General features: G+C 48.9%; 1 protein-coding gene across 1 annotated transcript in view; it reads right to left on the minus strand.

Moving 5' to 3' along the window:
* The window catches only part of MYO1F (myosin IF), a 38,896-nt gene extending 15,581 nt beyond the window's left edge, over nucleotides 1-23,315 (minus strand). The window contains exons 1-15 of the mRNA XM_006896405.1: nucleotides 23,070-23,315; nucleotides 21,609-21,698; nucleotides 21,432-21,526; nucleotides 19,443-19,530; nucleotides 19,251-19,340; nucleotides 18,499-18,630; nucleotides 18,243-18,377; nucleotides 17,925-18,057; nucleotides 17,505-17,701; nucleotides 14,616-14,696; nucleotides 14,423-14,509; nucleotides 12,414-12,500; nucleotides 11,414-11,581; nucleotides 10,252-10,337; nucleotides 216-297 (exon numbers count right to left, since the gene is read on the minus strand). Of these exons, the coding sequence (XP_006896467.1) occupies nucleotides 216-297; nucleotides 10,252-10,337; nucleotides 11,414-11,581; nucleotides 12,414-12,500; nucleotides 14,423-14,509; nucleotides 14,616-14,696; nucleotides 17,505-17,701; nucleotides 17,925-18,057; nucleotides 18,243-18,377; nucleotides 18,499-18,630; nucleotides 19,251-19,340; nucleotides 19,443-19,530; nucleotides 21,432-21,526; nucleotides 21,609-21,698; nucleotides 23,070-23,315 (1,797 nt within the window). The remainder of the gene's footprint in view (nucleotides 1-215; nucleotides 298-10,251; nucleotides 10,338-11,413; nucleotides 11,582-12,413; nucleotides 12,501-14,422; nucleotides 14,510-14,615; nucleotides 14,697-17,504; nucleotides 17,702-17,924; nucleotides 18,058-18,242; nucleotides 18,378-18,498; nucleotides 18,631-19,250; nucleotides 19,341-19,442; nucleotides 19,531-21,431; nucleotides 21,527-21,608; nucleotides 21,699-23,069) is intronic.
* Nucleotides 23,316-23,835: the final 520 nt, after the last annotated feature.

Below are 23,835 nucleotides of genomic sequence, written 5' to 3' on the forward strand. Positions count from 1 at the left end.
ATATATCATCTATATCTATATCTCTACTGTGCACTTCAGGATTTAGAGAATTGGGAGGTCATCAAAGGGAAACAGACCAACGCCCCACAAACCCAGAACTAGAGGAGGAACCTTCATGGGGAGGAGAGAAGAGATGGAGATCCTGTGGATGGGAGAGACAGACACTGGGGGGACTGGTCAGGCTGCCCTGTGGCCCCTCACCATCCCAGGCCCACCTTGATCTTGGAGCCGGCTGTGCTGGGACGACCCTTCTTGTCTGTGTCCAGCTTCTCAGGAAAGAGCATCCGAAGGAAGGCCCTGGAGTGGGGGTGGAGAAGGGCATTTGTGGGTACAGCTGGACCCCAGACGTGGAGCTCTCCGGTGTCTTGTTTGCCCCAGCTGTGGGGGGCTGTGATGGGCAAGGGGCTAGCTTTGTTCCTTCTCTCCTCAAGCTTTTCACTTTGCACTTTTGTTACTTTGTCTTTCAGGAAGATATATACCCATGAACGGCAGAGGGGAGAGAAATGAAGCAATAACATGGATCAGCTGGTGCAGCACGCTGGGCAAACAGGAGCAGTCAGTCCTTCTGTGTGGTGAGAAAAAGAAAGGCACCCCATCGACTTTGTCGGTCATCTGCCCCAGCTCATGGCAGCCCCAGGCAGTCAGTGTCCAGTCCTGCTTCAATCCCCTTGTTAGCAGTCAGCTGGCTGTTAAAATGATTTAGGGCAAAAAAGCCCAGGAAGGAGAGTCAAGGATGAAGTTAAAATCATCAAGTGCTTTGCAGTGTCTCCTGGAACCTTGTCAAACAAGCTATTGGAGGCCAGCTGGAGCCCATACAGTGTAGAGGCTCCAGAGAATCCAATGAAAGCCAAGCACACAGCTTTACCTTGTAAGGAAGGTGCCAAGGCTGACATGTGCACTAAGAGTTACCCCAGGGAAGGGCGCTCTGGTGGCATAGTGGCAAGACGCTGCACTGCAACCCAGACGTACGCGGTTCAAATCCACCAGATGCTCTGCTGGAGAAGGAGGGGGCAATCTCCTTCTGTACCAGTCAGATCTGATTTGACGGTACACGTAAAAGTAATACAATAAGGGGAGCTCTGGTAGCCTAGTTGTAAGGAGCTGCAACTACAATCCCAGAGGCGCACGGTTCGAATCCACCAGATGCTCTGCCGGGGAAGGAGAGACAATCTCCTCCTGTACCAGTCAGATCTGATTTGACAGTACACACACACAAAAATAATAAAATAAAAAAAATTAAAACAAACAAACAAAATTACAATAAAAGTTTTCTTTTAAAAAAAGAGTTACCCCAGGGAGAGGAGACCTAACATGCAATTAAACAACAGACCTGAGTGGGAACCTCCAGCAACATCATCCCATTGGTCCAGATACCACTAACCTTAATTTGCATAAAAATGGCCCCCAGAAGCTATATAACCCTTTGTCCACTCTTTTCCTTTTCATGGAGAGTGACCCATTCTTCTCTCTAGAACGTATTATCACTAATAAACTGTCTTTATTTTCCCTTTTGTCTTTCCTCTTGGCAAGTGAGACATCCTTGAGCTTAGTGACCACTGAGGTTCTGGGGCTCCGATCATACTCTGCGGAATTGAGGGCTCAGCCCACACTAGGACTGCTTTAATCAAGCAAGTCAGACAATGCCTCTTTTCAGAGCTACTAAAATTGCAGTCAGGAAATCAAAAGACGAATTGCATTAGGGAAATGTGCTGTCAGGGACCTCTTCGAAGTTCTACTACAGAGTAATGATGTAGTCTAGAGACTAAGGTGCTCCTGACTCAGGCCATGTCTTCTCACTTGTTTGCTATGCATCTGGGAGCTGGACAATGAATAAGGATGACAGAAGGGGAATAGATGCCTTTCAGTTGTGGTGCTGGAGAAGAGTCTTGAACATACCATGGACTGCCAAGAGAGGGTGAAACCAAGCAGCCCCTTGGAGACAAGGATTTTGAAGCTCTGTCTCACAGACTTTGGGCATTTAGCCCAGAGGGACCAGTCCTTGGAGAAGGACATCATACTTGGAAGGGTGGAGGGATAACACAGGAGAGGAAGACCCTGGATGAGATGGATTGGCACAGTTACTGGGTAATGTATTTACAACTGGGATAAGTGTATTTGAGACAGCGAGAATGGTTCAGGATAGGGCAAGGTTTAGAGCTATGGTACATAGGGTCACTGTGCGTCACAGATGACTCGATGGCATATAACAACAAGAACAAAATTGCTGTAACAAAGAATTACCTCTTTTAGAGCCACCAGATTCTGTCACACTCTCTGGTGCCTCCCATCTGGCTCAATCCTTTGACTGGGCAAGGAAGACCAAAACCAGGTCACTTACTATGGTAACACCGTGACTCGCTATTAAATGGACTATGACCTGTGGGCTTTCCAATAGCTGGTTTTTGGAGGTGCATCTCCAGGCCTTTCTTCCGAGTCTATCAGTGTGGAAGCTGCATGGAAACCTATTTAGCATCCCAGCAACATGGAAGCTTCCACTGCCAGAGAGATAGTGGTGAAACACGTGATGCAGTGGCTGAGAATGGAAGGTGAGAAAATGCCCACTGAACTACTGGTGCCTCACTGTCCTCAAAGGTCATCCAGCCCAAGGGTCTGGAACTGAGGTTAAAGAGGTCTTTGCAAATATAATGAAATAAGGGATCTTGGAATAATCCTGGGTTATCTAGGAGAATACCGAGCTCCAGTGACAAAAATGAAAAATTCCATTTTTTCGAAGATGGTGCCAAAAGCGAAGAAGGAAACCCCTGCCCCTCCAAAAAGTGAAGCCAAAGCAAAGGCATTAAAGGCCAAGAAGGCAGTCCTGAAGGGCATCCACAGCCAAAAAAAAGAAGATCCGCATGTCACCCACCTTCCGGAAGCCTAAGACGGAGACTCTGAAGGCAGCCCAAATACCCCCGGAAGAGCGCCCCCAGGAGAAACAAGCTTGACCACTATGCCATCATCAAGTTTCCCCTGACCACTGAGTCAGCTATGAAGAAGATAGACGATAACAACACACTTGTGTTCATTGTGGATGTCAAGGCCAACAAGCACCAAATTAAACACGCCGCCGTAAAGAAGCTCTATGACATTGATGTGGCTAAGGTCAACACTTTGATTAGGCCTGATGGAGAGAAGGCCTATGTTCGACTTGCTCCTGATTATGTTGCTTTGGATGTTGCCAACAAAATTGGGATCATCTAAACTGAGTCCAGCGGGCTAATTCTAAATATAAATTTTTCTCACCATAAGAAAAATGAAAAATTCAAATCATTGTCGTGGGCTCAGAGCTGGCCCTCCAGCAGGTTTTCAGAGGCTGTAAATTGCACAGAAGGAGATTGCCCATCTTTCTCCTGTGGAGCAGCTACATGTATTTGGGTTGGCAGTGCAACTGTTGTTGTTGTTATTGTGTACCATAGAGTCAGAACTGACCCATAGCTGACTCTCTAGTGTTTTTTCAAAGGCAGTTAATAGCATGGGAGGAGATTGCCTATCTTTCTTCCATGGAGCGGCTGGTGGCCTAGAACCATGTACCTTCGGTATTGCAGCACTGCTTCTTGCCACTAGGCCACTAGAATTCTCTATATTTACACTATACTTTAGTCTGCTATGGATGTTATAGCATCAAGAAAATGTGTGAAATATTGAGTTAACCAACAACAAAAATGGTGCTGCTAGACTTTCTCAGTGCAGACCTTCAACTTGTAAAAAGCACAGTATCTGAGAAGTACACTAATGCGAAGTACAAGAAGCTGAGACTTGTCTGCACACCTTGCCAGGGGTACGCTGTGCACACCTGTCTGAAGACATGCACAAGAGTGCTCGCTGGGGCACTGCTGGTGATGACCAAGGAAAGAGCTGTCATGACGGCCCTTCCCAAACAAAGGGTCAGAATCCTATTCCCTGGCCCTCTGCATGGAATCCTGCTTGGACACTGTGTTCTTCGTTGCATCAACAAGACTCAGTTACTGTAGGGCGTGCCTTAAACCAGTCACTTTTGATTTCTAAAAAAAGAGCAGATGAAGGATAATAAAGTGCAAACAAGAGAAGACAGAAGTCACGGGATGATCACCAAGAAACCAGGAACTATAGAACCAAGGCTCTTTCCCAAAGCCTCAAAGAGCCTTATATGGGGCCAGAGGCCTGAAATTGGGCATCTCCCCAACAGGGCCCTCAGGCCTGCAGCCCTTGGGGCAAACGTATTGATTTTAGAATGAATACTTTTCAAGGGACATAGCAATCATTTGTCTATTTGCTGTACTGAACACCTTGGAGATGCTGTGACGCTGAATACTGTGCCATTGTTGTGTCAAATACAACACAAATGGTTGCCCATTATTTACAATGTTTGGATGAGCTTCCAGACTGATTCATGTTGGGAAGCAGGAGTGGCATCCACTTCCTAAACTAGATGCCTCTGGAAACTCTACAAACTCTCTTATAAATGTACAGAAATGATGTTAATTATAGAAGAGGGTTCAGGTCTTCTGTGCAAAGCTTACTCTGAGTTGTATTTGACTCGACAACACATAACCACTGCTAAATGAGCCGAGTGCTGTTATGTCTGGAGGAACCTTCTTCATAATAGTTTCCCTTGTGGACAGCGTTTGGTGGAGCTCCCAGGTGTAAAAAAGGTTTGGAAGCAGGAGTGGCTTCCACTTCCTAAACCACATGCCTCTGGAAACTCTATGAACTTGGAGAAATGACGATAGTTATGGAAAGGCTTTATGTCTTTTGTTCATTGAGTCGCTATGAATCATGCTCTACTCGAAGGCAGTCAATGACAACCCAACAAAAGTCCGAGAAAGCACATTCCTGTTCTTCAGAGCCACTTGGGGTAATTCGGTTACAGCAGCACAAAGAAACGAAAACAGGATTGGAAATTTTTGCTACATTCCTGGCTCACTCCTCACCTCCTCCTTGAGGCCTTCCCTGATTGCCCTGTCTAAAACAGAGTGCTGTCCTCCTCACCCTCCAGCCTTTACCATCTTCGCTTTTCTTCGGTCTCTGCTTGACGACTAACTTAAAAAGAAGCCCTGGTGGCACAACAGGTAAGCATCCAGCTGTTAACCCAAAGGTTGGCATTTTGGACCAACCCAGGGGCTCCACACGAAACCGTGTGGGCACAGCCGGTAAAGTGATGGGCTGTGAACAGGAAAGTTAGAACTCTGAACCTGCCCACTGCTCGACAGGAGAAGGATGAGGCGGTTTGCTCCTGTAAAGATTGACAGTTCCCAAACCCTTATTCGGAGAGTTCTACCTTGTCTTTCCCAGAGGGTCGATGCGAGTTGGAAGTGACTCAATGACAGGGGTTAATGGCTCCTAGTTACCCACTCCTATAAAGATTACGGTCCATGAAACTCAATGGGGCAGGTGTACAGTGTCATGCATGGAGATGACACGGGCAGGAGTCTACTAGATGGAGAACTACAGGCAACCTCAAAGTTGGTGGTTCAAACTCACCCAGCTGTACCATGGAAGAAAGGTCTGGTTAACTGCCTCTGCTGAGATTATAACCAAGAAAGCCCTGTGAAGCTTGTCCTGAGGTGGTCTTTAAGCCTTCAACAACAACAACAAATACCCTCTGAAGTCATCTTAAAACCTTAGAGTAGTTTAGTGTAACTACAAAAAATGGTCTATAGAACAGAGAGCATAACCTCATAAAGTGGTTGTGAAGATTAAATAAGGACATAATAGATGTAAAGAAATTGTAACTACACCAACACACATATCAAGAGTTTTTTAAAAAGTAAAAAAAAAAGTTTAATAAATGCTAGTTACAGGTAAAACTAAAAAAAATAAAAAATAGGAAAGTGGTCTGCCTTGAGTTCTGCTTCTGTCTGTTGTTGCATTGAGGTGTCATCAAGTCCGTTACACTCACGGGGAGCCTGTGAGCAATAAATCGGAAGCTAGCCCTGTTCCGTGCCATCCTTATGGTCTCTGACATGCCGAGCCCATTGTACAGTCACTGTCCCTCCATCCGTCTTACTGAGTGCCATCCTCTCTTCTACTGACCCAAGGACATGCTCCTCCTGAAAACAAGCCCCAAGTATGTAAGACCAAGTTCCACCATCTGCGTTCAGGAGCATCTTGGTTGCACTGTTCTAACATATATTTGCTTGCTTGTTTGCCAGCCCAGGGGATATTCAGTACTCTTCTCCAACACTGCGATGTATAGCTGACTCTATGTACAGCAGCTCTGAGCCCTCCCCTGTCCTGAGCCCGTCTCACTAACTCTGACACACCAACCCCCATCGCCCCAGTTACCGTATCAATCCATCTCATCCGGGGTCTCCCTCTCCTGCGCTGTCTATCCTCGCTTCTGAGCATGATATCCTTCTCCAAGGACCCATCTCTTCCTGGCTATGTGCCCAAAGTATGTGAGGCAGAGCTTCAAAATCTTAGCCTCCAAGGAGAGACTTGGTTTCACCTTCTCCAAAACAGACCTATTTGTTTTCTTGGCGGTCCATGGTATGTTCAAGACTCTTCTCCAGCACCACAACTCAAAGGCATCTATTCTTCTGTCATCCTTAGTCATTGTTCAACTCTCCAAAGCATAACAAGTAATCAAGAAGACCATGGCCTGGATTAAGTGCACCTTTGCTAGCGACTCAATGGCACATAAAAACAATAACATACTATGACAGGTTTGGAAGCAGGAGTGGCATCCACTTCCTAAATAACATGCCTCCCAAAACTATATGAACTTTGATAAATGTCAATAATTGTAGAGGGGCTTCACACCTTTTATTCATAGGCTGCTATGAGTCATGCTCAACTCGAAGGTAATCAACAACAACAACAACTCCAACACTAGAGTTCAAATCCATCAATCCTCTGGTCCTTAATCATGGTCCAACTTTCAGATGCACAGGAAGCAAGTGGAAATACCGTAGCTTGGATGAGGCACACTTCAGTCATTAAACTCACATCCTTGTTCTTTGTCATTTTGAAGAAGTCTTTTTTTTTTAAATTTCATTATTTTTGTGTGCGTGTACCGTCAAATCAGATCTGACAGGTACAGGAGGAGATTGTCCCTCCTTCCCCGGCAGAGCATCTGGTGGATTCGAACTGTGCGCCTCTGGGATTGTAGTTGCAGCTCCTTGCCACTAGGCCACCAGAGCTCCCCTGAAGAAGTCTTTTAACTGTACATTTTTCCAATGCAACCCATCTTCACCTTAGGAGTTCTTGATTGCTGCTACATGCTGTGTAGCTTTTGATTGCTTGAATTGTGGATCCAAGTAAAATGAATTTGTTGACAGCTTCAATGTTTTCTCCTCCTATCATAATTTTGGCTGCCAGTAGAATGGTGAGGATTTTTGTTTTTTTGATATTGAGAAATTATCCAAATTGAAAACTGTAGTCTTTAATCTTCTTCAGTAAGTACTTCAAGTCGTCTTCACTTTCTTTAAGCAAGGTTGTGCCATCTGCATAACAAAGGTTGTTAATGAGTCTTCCTCCAATCCTGATGCCACATTCTTCTTCATATTTCTCAAATTATTTGCTCAGCATACAGGTAGAGATAGGATACAACCCTGATACACTTTTCCTGATTTTAAACCATGCAGTGTCCCCCACTGCTTCTTGGTCCATGTATACATTTTGCAGGAGCACAATTAAGTGTTTTGGGATTCCTTAGCAAGGCTAACCATAAATTGTTATGATCTACATATTCAAATGCCTTTGACTAATCAATAAAACACAGATAAACATCTTTCTAGTATTCTCTGCTTTCAACCAAGATCCAGCTGACATCAGCAATGATATACCTTACTCCATAGCCTTTTCTGAATCCAATTTGAATTTCTGGCAGTACTCTGTTAATGTATGGTCCAAGTCATTTAAAAAGAATCTTCAGCAAGGTTTTACGTGCATGTGATATTAATGATATTATTTGCTAATTTCCACATTCTGTTGGATCACCTTTTTTTTTAAATCTTGTCCCATCCTGAGCCAAACTCACCGTCTCTGACACGCCTGACCACATTGCCACAGTCACTGTGTCAGTTCATCTTATCTGGGGTCTTCCTCTCCTGTGCTGACCTTCTACCCTTCCAATCATGATGTCCTTCTCCAAGGACTAGTCCTTCCTGGCAATATGCCCAAATTATTTGAGAATGAGTTTTAAAGTCCTTGCCTCCAAGGAGTAACCTGATTTGACCCTCTCCAGGACAGACCTGTTTGTTCTCTTGGTAGTCCATGGTATACTCAATACTCTTCTCCACACCACAGCTCGAAGGCATCAATTCTTCTGTCAACCTCAGTCATTGTCCAGCTCTCAGATGCATAGAAAGCAACTAAGAAGACCATGACCTGAATCAGGGGCACCTTAGTCTCTATATTGATATCATTGCTCTTTAATACTCTGGGGAGGTCCCTGACAACAGATTTTCCCCAACGCAATCTGTCTTTTGATTTCTTGACTGCTGGTGCCAAGAGTGTTGATTGTGGTTCCTAGCAAGATGAAATTGTTAACAACCTCAATCTCTTCTCCATTTATTATGATATTGTCAATTGGCTCAGTGGTGAGGATCTCTGTTTTCTTGATGTTGAGATGCAATCCATATTGAAGACTGCAGTCTTCTGCAGCAAATGCGTCAAATCCTCCTCAGTTTCGGCGAGCAAAGTTGTGCCATCTGCATGATTCAAGTTGTTGATGAGTGTTCCTCCAGTCCTGATGCCATATTCTTCTTCATAAAGTCCAGCCTCCCGAATGACCTGGGAAAGGAGAGGATGCATGTATTGTTGTTAGGTCCTGGCAAGTCAGTTCCAAGTCAAGTGACCATGTGTGAGATCGAACAGAACACCGTTCCATCCCACACCATCCTCACAATCAAGAATCGCGTGTTCGAGGCCACTGTTGAAGCTGCTGTGGCAGTCTAGTTTGTTGATGCTCTTTTTTTGCTGATTCTCCCCTTTTCCAAGCAGAGTGTCTTTCTCCAGGGACTGGCCTCTTCTGAGAACATGTCCGAAGTGTGTGAGATGAAGTCTCATCATTATTGCTTCCAAGGAACAGTCAGGGCAAACTTCTTCCAAGACAGATTTTTTCTTTCTTGCTGTGTACTGTCAAGTTGGATCCGACTGCCACAGGAGAAGACTGCCCCTCCTTCTCCAACAGAACATCTGGTGGATTAGAACCACACGCCTTTGGGACTGCAGTGAAGCTTCTTGACACTTGGCCACCAGAGCTTCCTTTGGATTTGTTTTTTTTGGCAATCCACAGCATATTCAGCAGTCTTTTTCCAGCATCACAACTCAAAGGTATCAATTCTTTAGTCTTCCTTATTTATTGTCCAACTTTCACATGCATATGAAGCAACTGAAAATACCAAGGGTTGGAGCAGCTGCACCTTACTCTTTAGAGTTACATCCTTGCTCTTTCACACTTTCAAAGGGTCCTTGGCAGCAGATTTTCCCAGTGCAGTATGCTCTTTGATTTTTTTGGCTGCTACTCCCATGGAAGTTGATTTTGGATCCTTGTAAAAGGGGTCTTTGACATGTTCAGCCATCATTGATCATGATGTTGTTTATTGGTCCAGTTGTTAAGGATTTTTGTTTTCTCTGTGTTTCAGTGCACTGAAACTACAATCTTTGAGCTTCATAAATAACCTCCTGATCCTTTTGGCCCAGAAACCCTATGAATAATATCAACAAAACCAAAGAGCCAAACTCATTAACTGTGGAATAGATTTGACTCCTAGCAGAACAGTCTCTTTGGGCTCTCAAGGTCGTAATCTTTGCAGAAGGAGGCCCAACATCCCAATGGTTAGAGCACTTGATTGCTAACTGAAAGCTAGCTGATTTAAACCCACCAGCTAATCCAAGAGAAGAAGAATGGGGCAGTTGGTGTTCACAAATATTTCAGCTCTGGAGATCCTGTGAGGCAGTTCTCTGCTGGCCTATGTGGTTACTATGAGTTGGTATCCTATCCATAATAGTGGGTTTGGGGGATCTTTACAGAAGCACTCTGCTGTATCCTTCTATCACAGAAGGGCCAATGGGTTCAAACCGATAACCTTTCCATTAACAGCCAAGCTTTTAATCACTGTGCTACCAGGCCCCCTGCTTTTTAATGAAGTAATCAATGTATTCCATTCACACCACCCAGGGACTTCATCAAAATCTGTCTCTGAGAACACATAGCCCCTCTCACAAAGCCCAGGGCATGACAAGAGCTCTAGGGAAGATGTGATGGTCTCAGGCCCCGGTCCCTAAGGGGGTTCTGCCAGAGGCCCCACGCCTGGGACCACTCACTGCTCACTGGTCTGCATCAGCTCTATGAGGTCAGAGAAGAGGACATCCCGGTTCCTCTCGCAGAAGCCATTGACGTCATAAGAGACCTGAGGAGACAGGACATCAGGGCAGGTGAGGGGCTGAAGCTGAGATCTCAGGGGCCTGCTCTGGGGTGAAAGGATTGGGTGTTTCTAAAACTCTAGTTGGGGAGGGGGAGAAATCTGTGGTTCAAAATGGGAGGGGAGGCTGCAGTGAGGATCCTTTGGGCATCCTGAAGGGTTGATACCTAAGTAGAAGTTGGGGGGGGGGCTACAGTTTGGGTCAGAAGTAGGAGGTTACAGCCCAAGAAATGGGGTAGCCTGAATCAAAGGGTGAGGCTGAGGCCCAGGCAAGAGTCAGAGGTTACATTGGAACGGTGTCTGTTTAGGGCCACTGCAGGGGGCTAGGGCAGTGCCAGGGGGCTACAAGACTGGGGAGGGGTCCATGGGAACTAGGGTTATATGTGCTGCCCACAGGGGAGACTATAGCTTGGTTGACGGAACTTGCAGTTCCTGTCTACTTTTAGGAGGGCTGCCACAGAGACAGGTGTCTAGGGGTGCTTGATGTCCATGTTGAGATTAGCTAATGTCTGCTGGCCCCTGTAGGTGTGTCTAGGGTCTGAGGCCAGTGGATTTCTCAGCTTTGGGCAGGACCTGTGGGGCTTCAGCCTATTTCAGAGGATGTTTTCCAGAATCTGGTCTCTCTGAGTTTTGCCTTCAAAAATGGGGTCAGAAGTGGCAGTTGTGTCCTGGGTTAACTGAGGTTACAACTCCAACTGGGGTTTAAGAGGTCTGCAGCCTAGACTTGGCTCTGGTGGCCTCATGTCCTTGTGGTGAATGGAGGGTTTTGGTGGGGGTTGTACTGTTAGCTGGGGAGCTGTGGGTTTGATCGGGAGCTTCTGCGGTTCAGCATCCTGGCTGAGCACACGAGGTGTTTTATGGCTAGGTCAGGGTGAACAAGGGATTTGGGTGGGTGATCAGGATCTCTGGGTTTCTGGTCAGTAGCGGTATAGCGATGGCCTCGACCCTAGGGTCAGTGGCGCTCCACCCTTCTGTTAGGGGGTAGTGCTGGGAGGGGGTGTTGCAACGTGGGCTGGGGTCCTGGTGGGCTGAGAGGAGGTGTCAGTTGGGCAGGGTTCAGGCACCTTGCCGGCATAGTGATGGATGACGAAGCCGGAGCTCCAGCTGTTGAAGTGCTCGTGGGTGCCCACGGCCGCCTGCAGTTTCTGCAGCAGCGTCTGGTCGGCGCCACCCCCTGTGGCGTGCATGGTGGCACACACGTCGTCCAGCACGCTCATGATGCCCGGTGGGTTCTGTGGAAGATGGGCTTGGTCAGGCTGAGGGGTTTGGCCACAGAGAGCATGGCCAGGCTGAGGGGCGTGGCCACACTCAGGGGCAGGGCCACACAGAAGGAGTGGCCAGGCAGAAGGGCGTGGTTACACGGAGGGCGTGACCAGACAGAGGGGCGTGATCGCACAGAGGGCGTGGCCACACAGAGAGCGTGGCCACACAGACTGTGTGGCCAGACTAAGGGGAGCAGCAGTCACACAGAGGGTGTGGCCAGGCTATGGGGCTTGGCCAGGCTGAGGGGCGCGGCCATACAGAGGGTGTGGCCAGGGGAAGAGGAAAGAGAAGGTGGGGTGAGAATGATTGCGTGACCTTGCAGGGAAAGGAGGGGTGGGTCCAGGGAAAGAAGCGGCTGGGGATGAGAATTAGGGAGAGGAGTGTGGAGGGGCAGCAGCAGGAGGAGGGAGGAGAATGATGACTGGGGTGTGGGTGGAGGAAGGGGGAGGGTTAGAATTCGGGGGCCACTTTCTGGGAGCAAAAGGTGGTGATGGTGGGGTGTCAGTATGTGAGGGGGGGTGCTATAGAAGCTTGCTGGGGCGTAGAGCAGGGACCATGGGGGTGCAGGCAGCCCTGGAGAAGCCCATGCCTTTCCCCCTCTCTTTCTAGGAGGCCTGCAGCGCTGATTCCTATGCCCTGAACAACCTCAGAGGAATGTTTGCTGAATGACTGAGCGAGTGTTGACCATATGAGCAGTGTCTAGAGAAGGGTCAGCGGGAGCCACAAACCCACAGCGCATGATCCAGTCAGCCCTGCCTGACTCAGGGACGCAGGGGATCCCGAAATTGGCCAGGGCCTCACCAGCTTGTTCTCGATGAGGTCGCAGACGACTTTGTTGTTGAAGTACTGGATGGGGGTCCAGTGGATGCCTTCCTGTACATACTCCTCCTGGAGGGCAGGAAAGGGGGACAGGAGAGGGTCGATGTCCTGGCAAAGGTGTATGTATGTGTCTAGAATACAGGTTCTATAAGGTGGTGTCTCATCCACACCTCCTCACTTGTCCATGGTAGTTAAGTGGAGTGGCCCTGGGGGTGGGGGGCAGGCCAGGTGTGTCAGGGGAAACATACTTATCCCTGGTTGCTCTCACCCAATGCAGGCAGGAGCGGGTGGCTCAGTGCCCCAGCTCCTCGCTCTCTGCTGGGACAGCCCTGGGATGTGCAGTATGCAGTCCCAGCAGTGCCCACTGAATCGAGGTGCAGACACCCATAGTATAACCTGCTCTCCAACAAGCCCCTTTGGGCTCCTTCTTGTCCATGCCTCATTTCCTCACTCCCCTACTAGCCCTTCCGGGGACCATTCCCCAGCAGAAGATACTGTTATCTTTTCCATAGTTATAACCCTGGCACCTAAAACAGCGCCAGACAATGTTGTTGTTATGTGCTGTCAGTTGTTTGCGACTCATAGCGACCCTATGTACATTATCTCTGACACACCCAACTCCTATTACCCCAGTCAGAGAGCACTCACTAAATATCAAAACCCCAAACTTAATGCTGTCAAGTAGGGAGCTCTGGTGGCTTAGTGGCAAGGAATGGTGCTGCCAACGCAGAGGTAGATGGTTCGAATCCACCAGTTGCTCAGCAGGAGAAAAATGGGCAATCTCCTCCTGTGTAATTCACTGCCTCTGAAAACCAACTGGAGGGCCAGTTATGGGTCAGTTCTGACTCAGCGGCACAAAATAACAACCACAACTTACTCTCTAACTCCACAGTACACAACAACAATAACCACCACCTGCTGTCTTTTCTGACTCATGACGGCCTCCGTGTAGAGCCGCTCTGTAGAACTATCAAGACAGTAAGCTTCTAGAAGCAGACCCCAGGGCCTTTCTTCCCAGCAGCCACTGGGTGGTTTGGAACACCACCTTTTAGGCAAGTTGTTATTGAGTACCATCAAGTGAGAACCGACACACACATAGCTGACCCTCCCTCCAGTGGGTTTTCAGAGGCAGTTAAATGCATGGGAGGAGACTGCCCATTCTTCTCCTGCAGAGCAGCTGGTAGTTTCAAACCACATGCCTTCAGGATTTCAGGGCTGCTCTTGACGCTCGCCCACTAGAGCTCCCTTCAGGTTAGGAGTGGAGTATAAACTCTCTGCATCGCCTGGGGATGCTTTTCTTAAAAAAGCCCAGTTGCAGGGAGCTCTAGTGGCAAGAAGCTGCACTGCAATCCCAGAGGTATGCGGTTCGAATCCACCAGATGCTCTGCTGGAGAAGGAGGGGCAACCTCCTCCTGTACCAGTCAGATCTGATATGACAGTACACACGCACAAAGTAATAAAATAATAATAAAAAGATCCCAGTTGCCTGACCTCCCGCGAGGTTCTGGAGTAAGAACTGCACTCCACAAGGTTTTCAGGGCTGTGACCTTTCAGCAGTGGTTGCCAGGTCTTTCTTGTGTGACATGTTTGGCTGGTTTCAAACCACCATACTTTTGGTTAGTAGTTGAGGGTTTAACTCTTTGTGCCATCCAGGGGCTCCCACACAGGGGTCCGGCTCATGAAATCAGGTTATTAATGGATGCCATCGAGTCTATTCCAACTCACAGGGACCCGAGGACAGGGCAGTGTTGCCCAACAGGGTTCCCTAAGTGGTAATCTTTGGTTCATTGAATTGCAGACCTTTGCTTAGCTCCTCGCCAGCTGGGCTCATTCCACTAAGTAACACTCAACCGAGAACCCAGCTCTGTCAGCTCTGTGGAGGCAGAACGCCTCTCCTGAAGATAATCTCAGGGAACATGGACAGGTAAGTCAGGAATGGGAGGGGGGCCGAGGACACTCAAGCTGGGCGGCCGCCTCGTGGTCCCGCCCACCTGCTCGGCCTTCAGAGTGAGCTCGATGAAGATCTGCTGCAGCTTCTCGTTGACGAAGTTGATGCAGAACTGCTCGAAGCCGTTTTTCTGTTTAGGGAAGGGAAGATGCATCCCTCAGTGCACTGATGCTGGAGGTCTGCCTGGGAGGGGGACCCAGGGAGGATGGGAGAGGGTGGCCGGGCGGGGGCTGTACCTGGAAGATCTCGAAACCGTAGATGTCAAGCACACCAATGCTGTACTCCTCCTGGGGCTTCTGCATGGCACGGTTGATGGCCTGAGACAAGAGTGGGACAGCAGGGCCCCAGTGAGGTCCACCCCTAGCCCATGTCACACACTATGTCCCTTCAAAGTGGTTTCTCTCCCGCCTTTCTCAGCTCTGTGTGTGCTGCTGTTGCTGATGGGTTGATTCTGACTTACAGTAACTTATAGTAACTATGTGGCCAAGCATAACTGTCCAATAGGGTTTCAATGGCTATAATCTTACATACATCGATTGCCAGGCCTTTCTTCCACATGCCTCTGGGTGGGTTTGAACTGTCCACTTTTTAGTTAGTCAAACCTCATTGCTCTGAGTCAGAACCGACTCATAGCTGAGCCTCCAGAGGGTTTTCAGTCAATCACACAGGAGACCACCCAGATTCTCCCTCGGAGCTACTCCTAGATTCGAACCACCCTTGAGTTAAGCAGGTTGGCTCCCTACTGACTACTCCAGCAGAGCTCCCTAGTGTGAAGTGTTGGTGAGTCAATCTCAACTCATCGCAACCCCATGCGACAGAGCGGAACAGCCCCTCCCCCCATGGCTTTCTTGGCTCTAATCTCTTGTTTAAGTGAAAATCTGCAAATCCTACTGGGTTTCCACTTGCTCACTCGTACACACTGGCTGAAATCTTTATTGGTGCAGTTCACCACGGGGTCAGAACTGCTAATCTTCCAGCTAGTAGCCAAGTAGGTAATGATTCCATCATCAGTGCATTCTGCTCTCAGCACACACTTCCCATGACATACAGGTTGTATTGTCCCCTAAAAAGGTATGTTGGAAGTGTATGCCTGTACCTGTGAATGTGACCTTGCTTGGAAATAGGTATTGGTGGTTCTTTCTCCTCAGTTACACGAGTAACTGGAAGGGCAGGATCTAATCCTATATGAGTGATATCCTCACAAGAAGAGAAGAGCCCCAGAGAAGGGGAGACACAGAGGAGGATGCCATGTGATGATGAGGCAGGGGTGGTGATGCTGCAGCTGCAAGTTCAGGACCGCCAGGGGTCACCAGAGATGGAAGAGTCAAGGAAGGCTCTTCCCTGAGTGCCTTTTGAGGGAAGCATGGCCCGTCAACACCCCAAATTCAGATCTCCAGAACAGAGTCAATGCTTGTCTGTCCTGTGGGCCACCCAATATGTAGTGCTTTGTTACAGCAGCTGTAGGAAACCCATACACAGCCCCCTCCATCATCCATGTCAGACACCCAGGTGTCAGAATACCACTTGCTGGCTGTGTGACCTCAAGCAAGTCACTTAACATCTCTGTGTCTCTGTTCTCTCATTTTTCAAATGGGTTAATACTAGCAACTACCTGAGAGTTTTTGTTTGTTTGGTTTTTGTTTTTGAGAGTTAAGGAAACTGTGGGATACAAAACCCGTATAGGAGTGTCCAACACACACAAGTGCTCTGTTAATGTTTGCTATGATTGTTAACTGTTCTGGGCCTTCATACCCTGTTGCTCAGCCTATAACCCCAGACCCTGACAGCCACCTTGGCTCTCTCAAGTCATCCACCTTCTACAACGCCAGTCCCTAGATGCTCCAGTATCTGCCTGCCTTGTGCTCTGAGTCCCAGCCAGAAGGAACCTCTGATGCTTGCACCTGATCATCCCCAACCTCTGCTTAAAGTCTTCCCTGTTCAGAAGCAAGAGGCCATCATAACCAAGCCTGCCTCCCATGGGACCAGGCTTCAGTCCCAGCCCACAGCTCGGCAGGCGTTGGCACGCTCCGTGCATGTTAGTGGTGGTGTTGGAGGAGAGCACTGACCACCTCATGGACTGCCAAAAGAACAACAGATGCGTCTTAGAAAAAGTGCAGCCAGTGTGCTCCGGGGAGGCAAAGATGGAGACAGTTAATCTCTCATGCTTTGGGCATGTTGCTAGGAGAGGCTGCTCCTTAGAAAGGGATATCGTGCTTGGAATGGTGGAGGGTCAGCAAAAGAGAGGAAGACTCTCAATGAGATGGACTGACACTGTGACTGCAGCAATGGACTCAAGTGTGTCAGATGGTGAGGATGGCACAGAATAGGACAGGGTTCAGATCTGTTGTTCACAGGGACGCTATGAGTCACTGTTGACTTGATGCCACCTAACAACAACAACAATAACAATAACAGTGGTAGGCTGAAGTCCGAATCTCTCTATCTGTGAACATGACCCAGTTTGTGAACAGAGACAGATTTGGAATGTTTGAGGCCAAACTGGAGTAGGGTGGATCCCAAAAGTAAACTCTTCTGGGAGGTCTTGTAAAAAGAACCTTATAGGCACAGACATGCAGAGGCAGAGACCATGTCAAACAACAAGCTAAGGAACAGCAAAGACCCAAGCAAAACCTGGGACCACCAAGAAGTGAATCTTCCCTAGAGTAGGTGTCCTGCTGCTAATTTCAAATCTCCAGCACTGTGAGGTAGACAAGAAATCTTGTACTTGTCCCACGCCCACCCCGCCCACAATCCACACAGCACCTCTAGTACCTCCTGTGCCCCATCAACAGCCCCACCCACTGCTCCTGCCCCACCCACAGCCCCACCCACCTCCCCTGCCAAAGCCACACCCACAACCATGCCCATCTCCTTGTCCCGCCCCACCCACATGCCCCCCAATCTCCCCTGCTCAGTCACACAATCCTGCTCAGATTCCCTTGCCCCGCCCCATCCCACCCACAGCCCCACCCCTTTACTGCCAAGCCACACCCACAACCATGCCCACCTCCTTGCTCCACCCACCTTCCCCGCTCAGAGCCACACCCACAGCCCCGCCCATATTCCTTGCCCCGCCCATCCCATCCTCTTCCTGCCTCACCCCAGCCGCAGCCTTTCCCACTCACCTCCACCAGGAAGTCAAAAAGGCGTGCATACAGCCCCTTGGCTAGGGCATCGCGAGTGTAGGCAGCCTGCTCCACGTTCAGGGTAACATCAATCGACTCGCTGCGTCCACCCCAGCGGCTGTCCATCTTTCGACTGGTGAGCTTCTCTTGCAGCCGCCCGCTGTCTATGCCCAGCAGATAGGCAGGAAAGGCCAGGACTGCCAGTGTGTGGGGGACACACACACATACATTCTTACAAATGTGCGCTCCTTCAGACACACATGGCCACTAGTCTTTCCGTGCACAAGCCATCCCTCTCCCGGAACCTCCTGAAGCCCCCACTTCTCGCAGACCAACTCCTATGCTCACACATATTTGCACATGTTCACTACAGTCTCCACCCACTCCTCACCTCCAGGCCCCCTCAGCTTTTGCACTCACGGTCCACACTCTCCACACGCGCATAGTTTCCCTCTTCACAGAAGCTGATGTTCCCCAGGTGAAGGATTCCAGCCACGAGCTGCACGACCTGCTGCTGGATGTTCGGGGGGATCCCAATTATCTGCATGGCGCTCTGCGGACAAACGGAGCAGAGCCTGAGCCTGGAGTCCTGACCTCCTCTGGCCACAAGTCAGGCTTCCTGGGCTCTTGTCCTGCCTCTTTACCCGTGTGCTGTGTGACCCCCTACCCCGCTCTGGGCCTTGGTTTCCTATTTGTGACACGAGGGGCATGGGGGTTGGAACAGTGGCCTATCCTCACCAGCGTCTCACTGAAGTCGCTTCTGTCATCAGTGCCATCCACCTTGTAGGTGTCTGATTGGTTGAGGTAGTAATAGTAGTCGGGGGTCATGAGCCCCAGGTTCTGCCGCTGCTCCTGGGAGGCCCCTTCCAGCAGCTGAAGGATGGTAATGGTGGTGCATCTCCCAGGTATATGGGGCCTCCAAGACACTACCATTTTCCCCTTCAGATGGGCCTTCCTCTACTCCAGGCTCAGGGCACCCCCCCCCTCCCTTCACCTGGTAGTAGATGTGGAAGTTCCTCTCATTTTCGTTCTGGGACACCACGCGAGACTTCTCCAGCAGGAAGTTAGAGATCTTGCCTCCATCTGGCTCTCCTCCTCGGCTGAACTGAATCTCAAAGTACTTTCCCTGAGATGGAGAGAGCCATGTCAGCCCTCGAGGGTCCCAAGGGTGCATGCAGGTGGAGAAGGAGTGGGACTGTAGACAGGGTCATATGGAGCTGGACATTCTTCATTTCTCCACCATATGACCTCAGTTTATTCCTAAATTCCATTTTACCACAATTTGATTGGGGGAATGGAGGAGCAATAGTAATTCAGTGGGCAAATTCTTGCTTTTCTTGCAGGAGACCCAGGTTCAAGTCCTGACTACTGCAATTATCCTGACCAGTGCAATTATCGTTCTCTGTCAGTTGTAGCTTTTAAGTTTCTGATAGGAAGTTTCAGCAGAACTTCCAGACTACGAAAACCAAGAAGAATTGTAAACTGGCCCTGAAGTGTGCTCCTAGAAACAGTTGTGGTGTCGGAGTGTTTAAGGGTTACACAGAAGTGTAATAATATTCTCATTGCCACCAAAAGGGGGCACTTTTTCGGAAGGACCGTAGACAGGAATTGAGTCTCCCAGGCAGGAGCAGTTGTTTCCTGTCAGGTTCCAATGGCGCTCTCGTAATGGGAATGAAGGGGCATTCTTGCAGGTTGGGAAGGGGAGTGAAGGTCATCGTGGAGTGAGTGCCTGCCCCAAAGACTCACAAAGCGACTGGAGTTGTTGTTGCGCACGGTCTTGGCATTGCCGAAGGCCTCCAGCAACGGGTTGGACTGCAGGATGATATCCTTGACATGCTGGGGGTGGGGTCAAACCAGGAGAGGAAGAAGTCAGCCTAGGGCAGGCAGCTGGAAGGTAAACCAACCTGGAGAGGGAAGACTCAACTGTCCTCGTCTCACCTGGACCTTCTCGCCTCCACCAGACACCTTGGAGATGTAACCCATGATGTATTTGGCTGCCACTGTCTTCCCAGCTCCACTCTCTCCGCTGGGGGTGGGGGGTGGGGGAAGGGGGAAGAAGAGACCAGAGAGTGGGAGGAATAAGGCAAAGGGCCACATTTCTGAATTGTAATTAATTCATTTAGCATTTACTGTATGCCAGAGGGCCACATTTTTGTAGTATAATTCATTCATTTAGCACTTACTGTATGCTATATCCTGGCCCCAATGGGCGTGCCATACCTTGACATGACTTGGTATATTTAAGCAGCTCCACGGAGAAGATGGAAGATACAATAATAGAGATACAACAATGACAAAGTAGATGGAAATCCCCGTCCCCAGAGAGCTGACGTTTAGGAAGACTGAGGGCCAATAAGAACCAATTTCCACTGAGTCAGCTCGAACTCAAGGCCTTCCCATGTGTGTCAGAGTAGAACTGGACTCCACAGAGTTTGGAGTGGCTGATTCTTCAGGAGTAGTTCACCAGGCCTTTCTTCCAAGGTGCTTCTGGGTAGACTTGAACTGACAATCTTTTGGCTAGCATCCAAGTATTTAACCATTTACACCCACCAGAGAGGAAGAATAAATACATCATGGGTCAGATGATGCAGTGAAATCATTACCTTTATGTAGCCTTTTTGCTTTGATTCCTTGGAAAAACAGCATGAGAGATTTCCCCTATAAGCCCTGAACAATTACCGTTGCCACAATTTTCTACTCCAAGCGGTCTTATTTTTATTGGGTTGATTGATAATTTATGGGCAAATTGTAACTAACCTTGGTTTAATACCATCTATTTTGTCTTGGGCTGTAGCCTGCTCGCTCTATGATTGATCTTGCAAGATTGGTCAATAGACTATACGAGTGAGGTGAGTTGTAGCCTCGCAGTGCACACTATGCAAATGAAGTAGCTATGGCCTACTGAGAGGGGATTGGCTACATCCTGGCCCCAGTCGGCATGCCATACCTTGACATGAGTTGGTATATTTAAGCAGCTCCACAGAGAAGCTGGAAGATAATTTGTAGAAAGTAGAAAGTGAACGAAGAGGAAAGGGTGTAAAGAGAGAGGAGAAGGGAAAGGGGAGAGGAAAAGGGTCTCCTAAAAGAATTTTAATACACATCAAGGGCTGTAACACTGAAGACCTCAAAGGTGTGGGAGAGGCCACAGGTGACAGATGGAAGGAAGGGTCGAGAGGAGCCTATTCTGATGGGGCTGTGAGAGCTTCCCAGCATTGAAGGACAGCTGAACCCAGAGGACCCTGATGTGTGGCTTCTGAGCCCGAGTTGTAGCCTGTTCCTTAAGAAACCATTTAAGAATGTTCTGTGAGTCTGCCTGACCACCACAGTGCATAGCTGAACCCAGCAGAGAAGGACAGAATGCCTTGGGAGGGGTGGCTGGTGTCAGAATTGATGGTTGGAGAGTGGATGTACACCTGACCTCCATCTCATGGCAACCAGCTTTGTACTAGTAGTGATTCTCATCATCTTCTATGAAATTAGGCAGGCTTTGACATTATTGTTATTGTTAGGTGCTGTCGAGTCGAGTTTAAGACCTTATGAACAAGAGATCTGAACCCTGTTGTATCCTGTGCCATCCTCTTCCTCTCTCTCTGACATAGCTGAGCCCATTGCTGCAGTCACTGTTTCAATCCACCTGGTTGGAGGTCTTCTCTTTTGCTGTCCCCCTACCACTAATACTAGACCCATTTTACAGACAGGGCCAAGACAAGTAAAGCAGGGATAGGGCAGACACTGAGCTACAAATAAGGTGATGAGAAAAGGAAATGAGAAAAAGGGAGTTTGGGAAGGTTCTGGTGAGGAGCAGAGTGAAAATGTTCCAAGGACGGAGAAGACTGAGGCAGGGCAGGTGGAGGGATAGAGACTGAGCTCTGTGTCCTGGGCGGGGATAGTATGTGAATGGAGCCTGTGCAGGCGGGTCCCCTGTACCTGATGATGACACACTGGTTCTCACAGTCGATAAGCATGTTCCGGTACATGTTGTCCGTGAGGGCGTAGATGTGAGGTGGGTTCTCATACTGGGCCTGGCAGAGGAGGTCAGGGCTCAGCCCAGGGCTGGGGGCTGGGAGTCCTGGTGACCTGCCCCCCACCCAGCTGGGGCCTTACCGCGCCCTGGTAGAGGTCGATCTCGCGGTCAGTGAAGTAGGGCATCTGCTTGAAGGGATTCACTGAGATGAGCACAGAACCAATGTAGGTCTGAGGGACGGTGGTTAAGGGCCACGTGGTGTCCAAGTAGAACTAATCCTTCAAGGATCTGGATCCACCCATCCTGCTCCCCTAGAGCCTTTCAGAGCCCCATTATTCACAGAAAGACATGAACATCCTCCGTTATGCTCTGGGCCTCTTAGGAAGGAAACAAGGCTGGGGCTGGACTGTGGTCAGTGGAAATATACTGGTCTGAGCTCCTACTCCTGAGAAGAGGAAGCAGTGAGAGCCACAGAAACTCCCAACCAGATCTCTGCTGTCATTCCTCTGTCGCCTCTCGGTGCTCATTCCTCTGACCCCTTATTCCATCATCAGTCTCTGCATCCATGTGCTCCTCCTCTGCTAGCCTTCATCCATCCACTCACATGTCACCTCTCATCCATCCACACCTCATCCTTCCATCCATCCCACATGACATCCTTTCCTCAATCCCTAGACAATCCATCCATCCATCCATCCATCCATCCATCCATCCATCCATCCATATGTCATCCTTTATCCATCCCCATGCCAGCCTTCATCTATCACCATGTTGTCCCTCATCTACCCATACATCATCTTTCCATCCATCCACATACCATCCCTTGCTCCATCCAAAGGCCTCTCTTCATCTAACTCCATGTTATCTCCTATCCTTGCATATGTCATCTATCCATTCACCCCCACATCACCCTTCATCCATTCATATCTCATCCATCCATCCATCCATCCATCCATCCATCCATCCATCCATCTCCCATCCATCCATCATCCATCCATCCCATCCATCCAACCACCCATCCATATTCCATCCATCCATCCATCCATCCATCCATCCATCCATCCATCCATCCATATTCCATCCATCCATCCATCTCATCCATCCATCCATCCATCCATCCATCCATCCATCCATATACCATCCATCCATCCACCCACCCATCCATATTCCATCCATCCATCCATATACCATCCATCCATCCATCCATCCATCCACCCACCCATCCATCCAACCACCCATCCATATTCCATCCATCCATTCATATCTCATCCATCCATCCATTTATAGGTCATCCTCCATCCATCCCCACATCATTTCATCATCCATTCATAGATAATCCCTTATCCAACAACAAACAGTCCATCCATTGCCATGCCATTCCTCATCCATCTACACATCTGATCATTTCTATGTCCATGTCCATGCCATCTCTCCATCCATCCACAGGTCATCTCTCCATCCATTCATAAACCATTCCTCAATCCAACCACACACCATCACTAATCTATCTACGCATCAACCCTTCTGTTACTTGTCTGTTATCCTTCCATCCCTCTCTCCTGCTCATGTTTCTGTCTCCACCCTGCTGAAACCAAGGATGCAAAGATGTAGTCATCCATGAAACGCTTGCGTAGGTTGTTCACGATGGCATCCTCCGTGATCTGGGGCAGCAGCACCATATCATCCACGCCACTCTGCTTCACGTTGTGGCTCTGCCAGTGGAAACGCTCCTTGCTGCCCTGTGGGTGGGGGCCATGAGGTAGGGGGTGAGTCCATGCGGGAGGCAGGGCAGGCTGGACCTCAGGCACCAACATCACCTCCACTTCCTGCTTCTGTGCCTTGATCATCTGCTCCACCACCCATCTCTGCCACCTTCCTCATCTCAGAGTCGCCAGGCAATACGTGTTGGAGAGATATGCTCATGCACTAACCACCAGTCCCTGTACTCATGATGGTAATTCTTTTAATTTCCTTAGAATTAATCCCAGTGCGTGACAACCTGAGTTGTCCCTAAGGCTTTCTTTGACCTTTTGGAAGGTCACAGAATGTCAACCCTTTCTTCCAGGGAACCCCTGGGTGGGTTTTAACTGATGACCTTTAGTTTAACTGAGTCACTGAGGGACTTGATTTGGAAAGAAGATACAACACATTAAGGTTACATACCAGGGTAGAGAAAACATAAAACCTAACATGTGGTCTTGGAGTCAAATCTGGTTCATAATGCCTCCAAGTCTACAGAGCAGGACTGTGCTCTGAATGGTCAACTTTTCAAGAAGTAGAGCACCAGGCCTTTCTTCCTGGGCACTTTTGGGTGGACTTGAACTGACAACCTCTTGTTTAGCAGTTGAATGCCTAACTGCACCCCAC

The sequence above is a fragment of the Elephantulus edwardii genome, unplaced genomic scaffold (genome assembly GCF_000299155.1).
Source record: "Elephantulus edwardii isolate Elephantulus edwardi_28Jun2011 unplaced genomic scaffold, EleEdw1.0 scaffold00185, whole genome shotgun sequence".
In the NCBI taxonomy this organism is placed as follows: domain Eukaryota; kingdom Metazoa; phylum Chordata; class Mammalia; order Macroscelidea; family Macroscelididae; genus Elephantulus; species Elephantulus edwardii.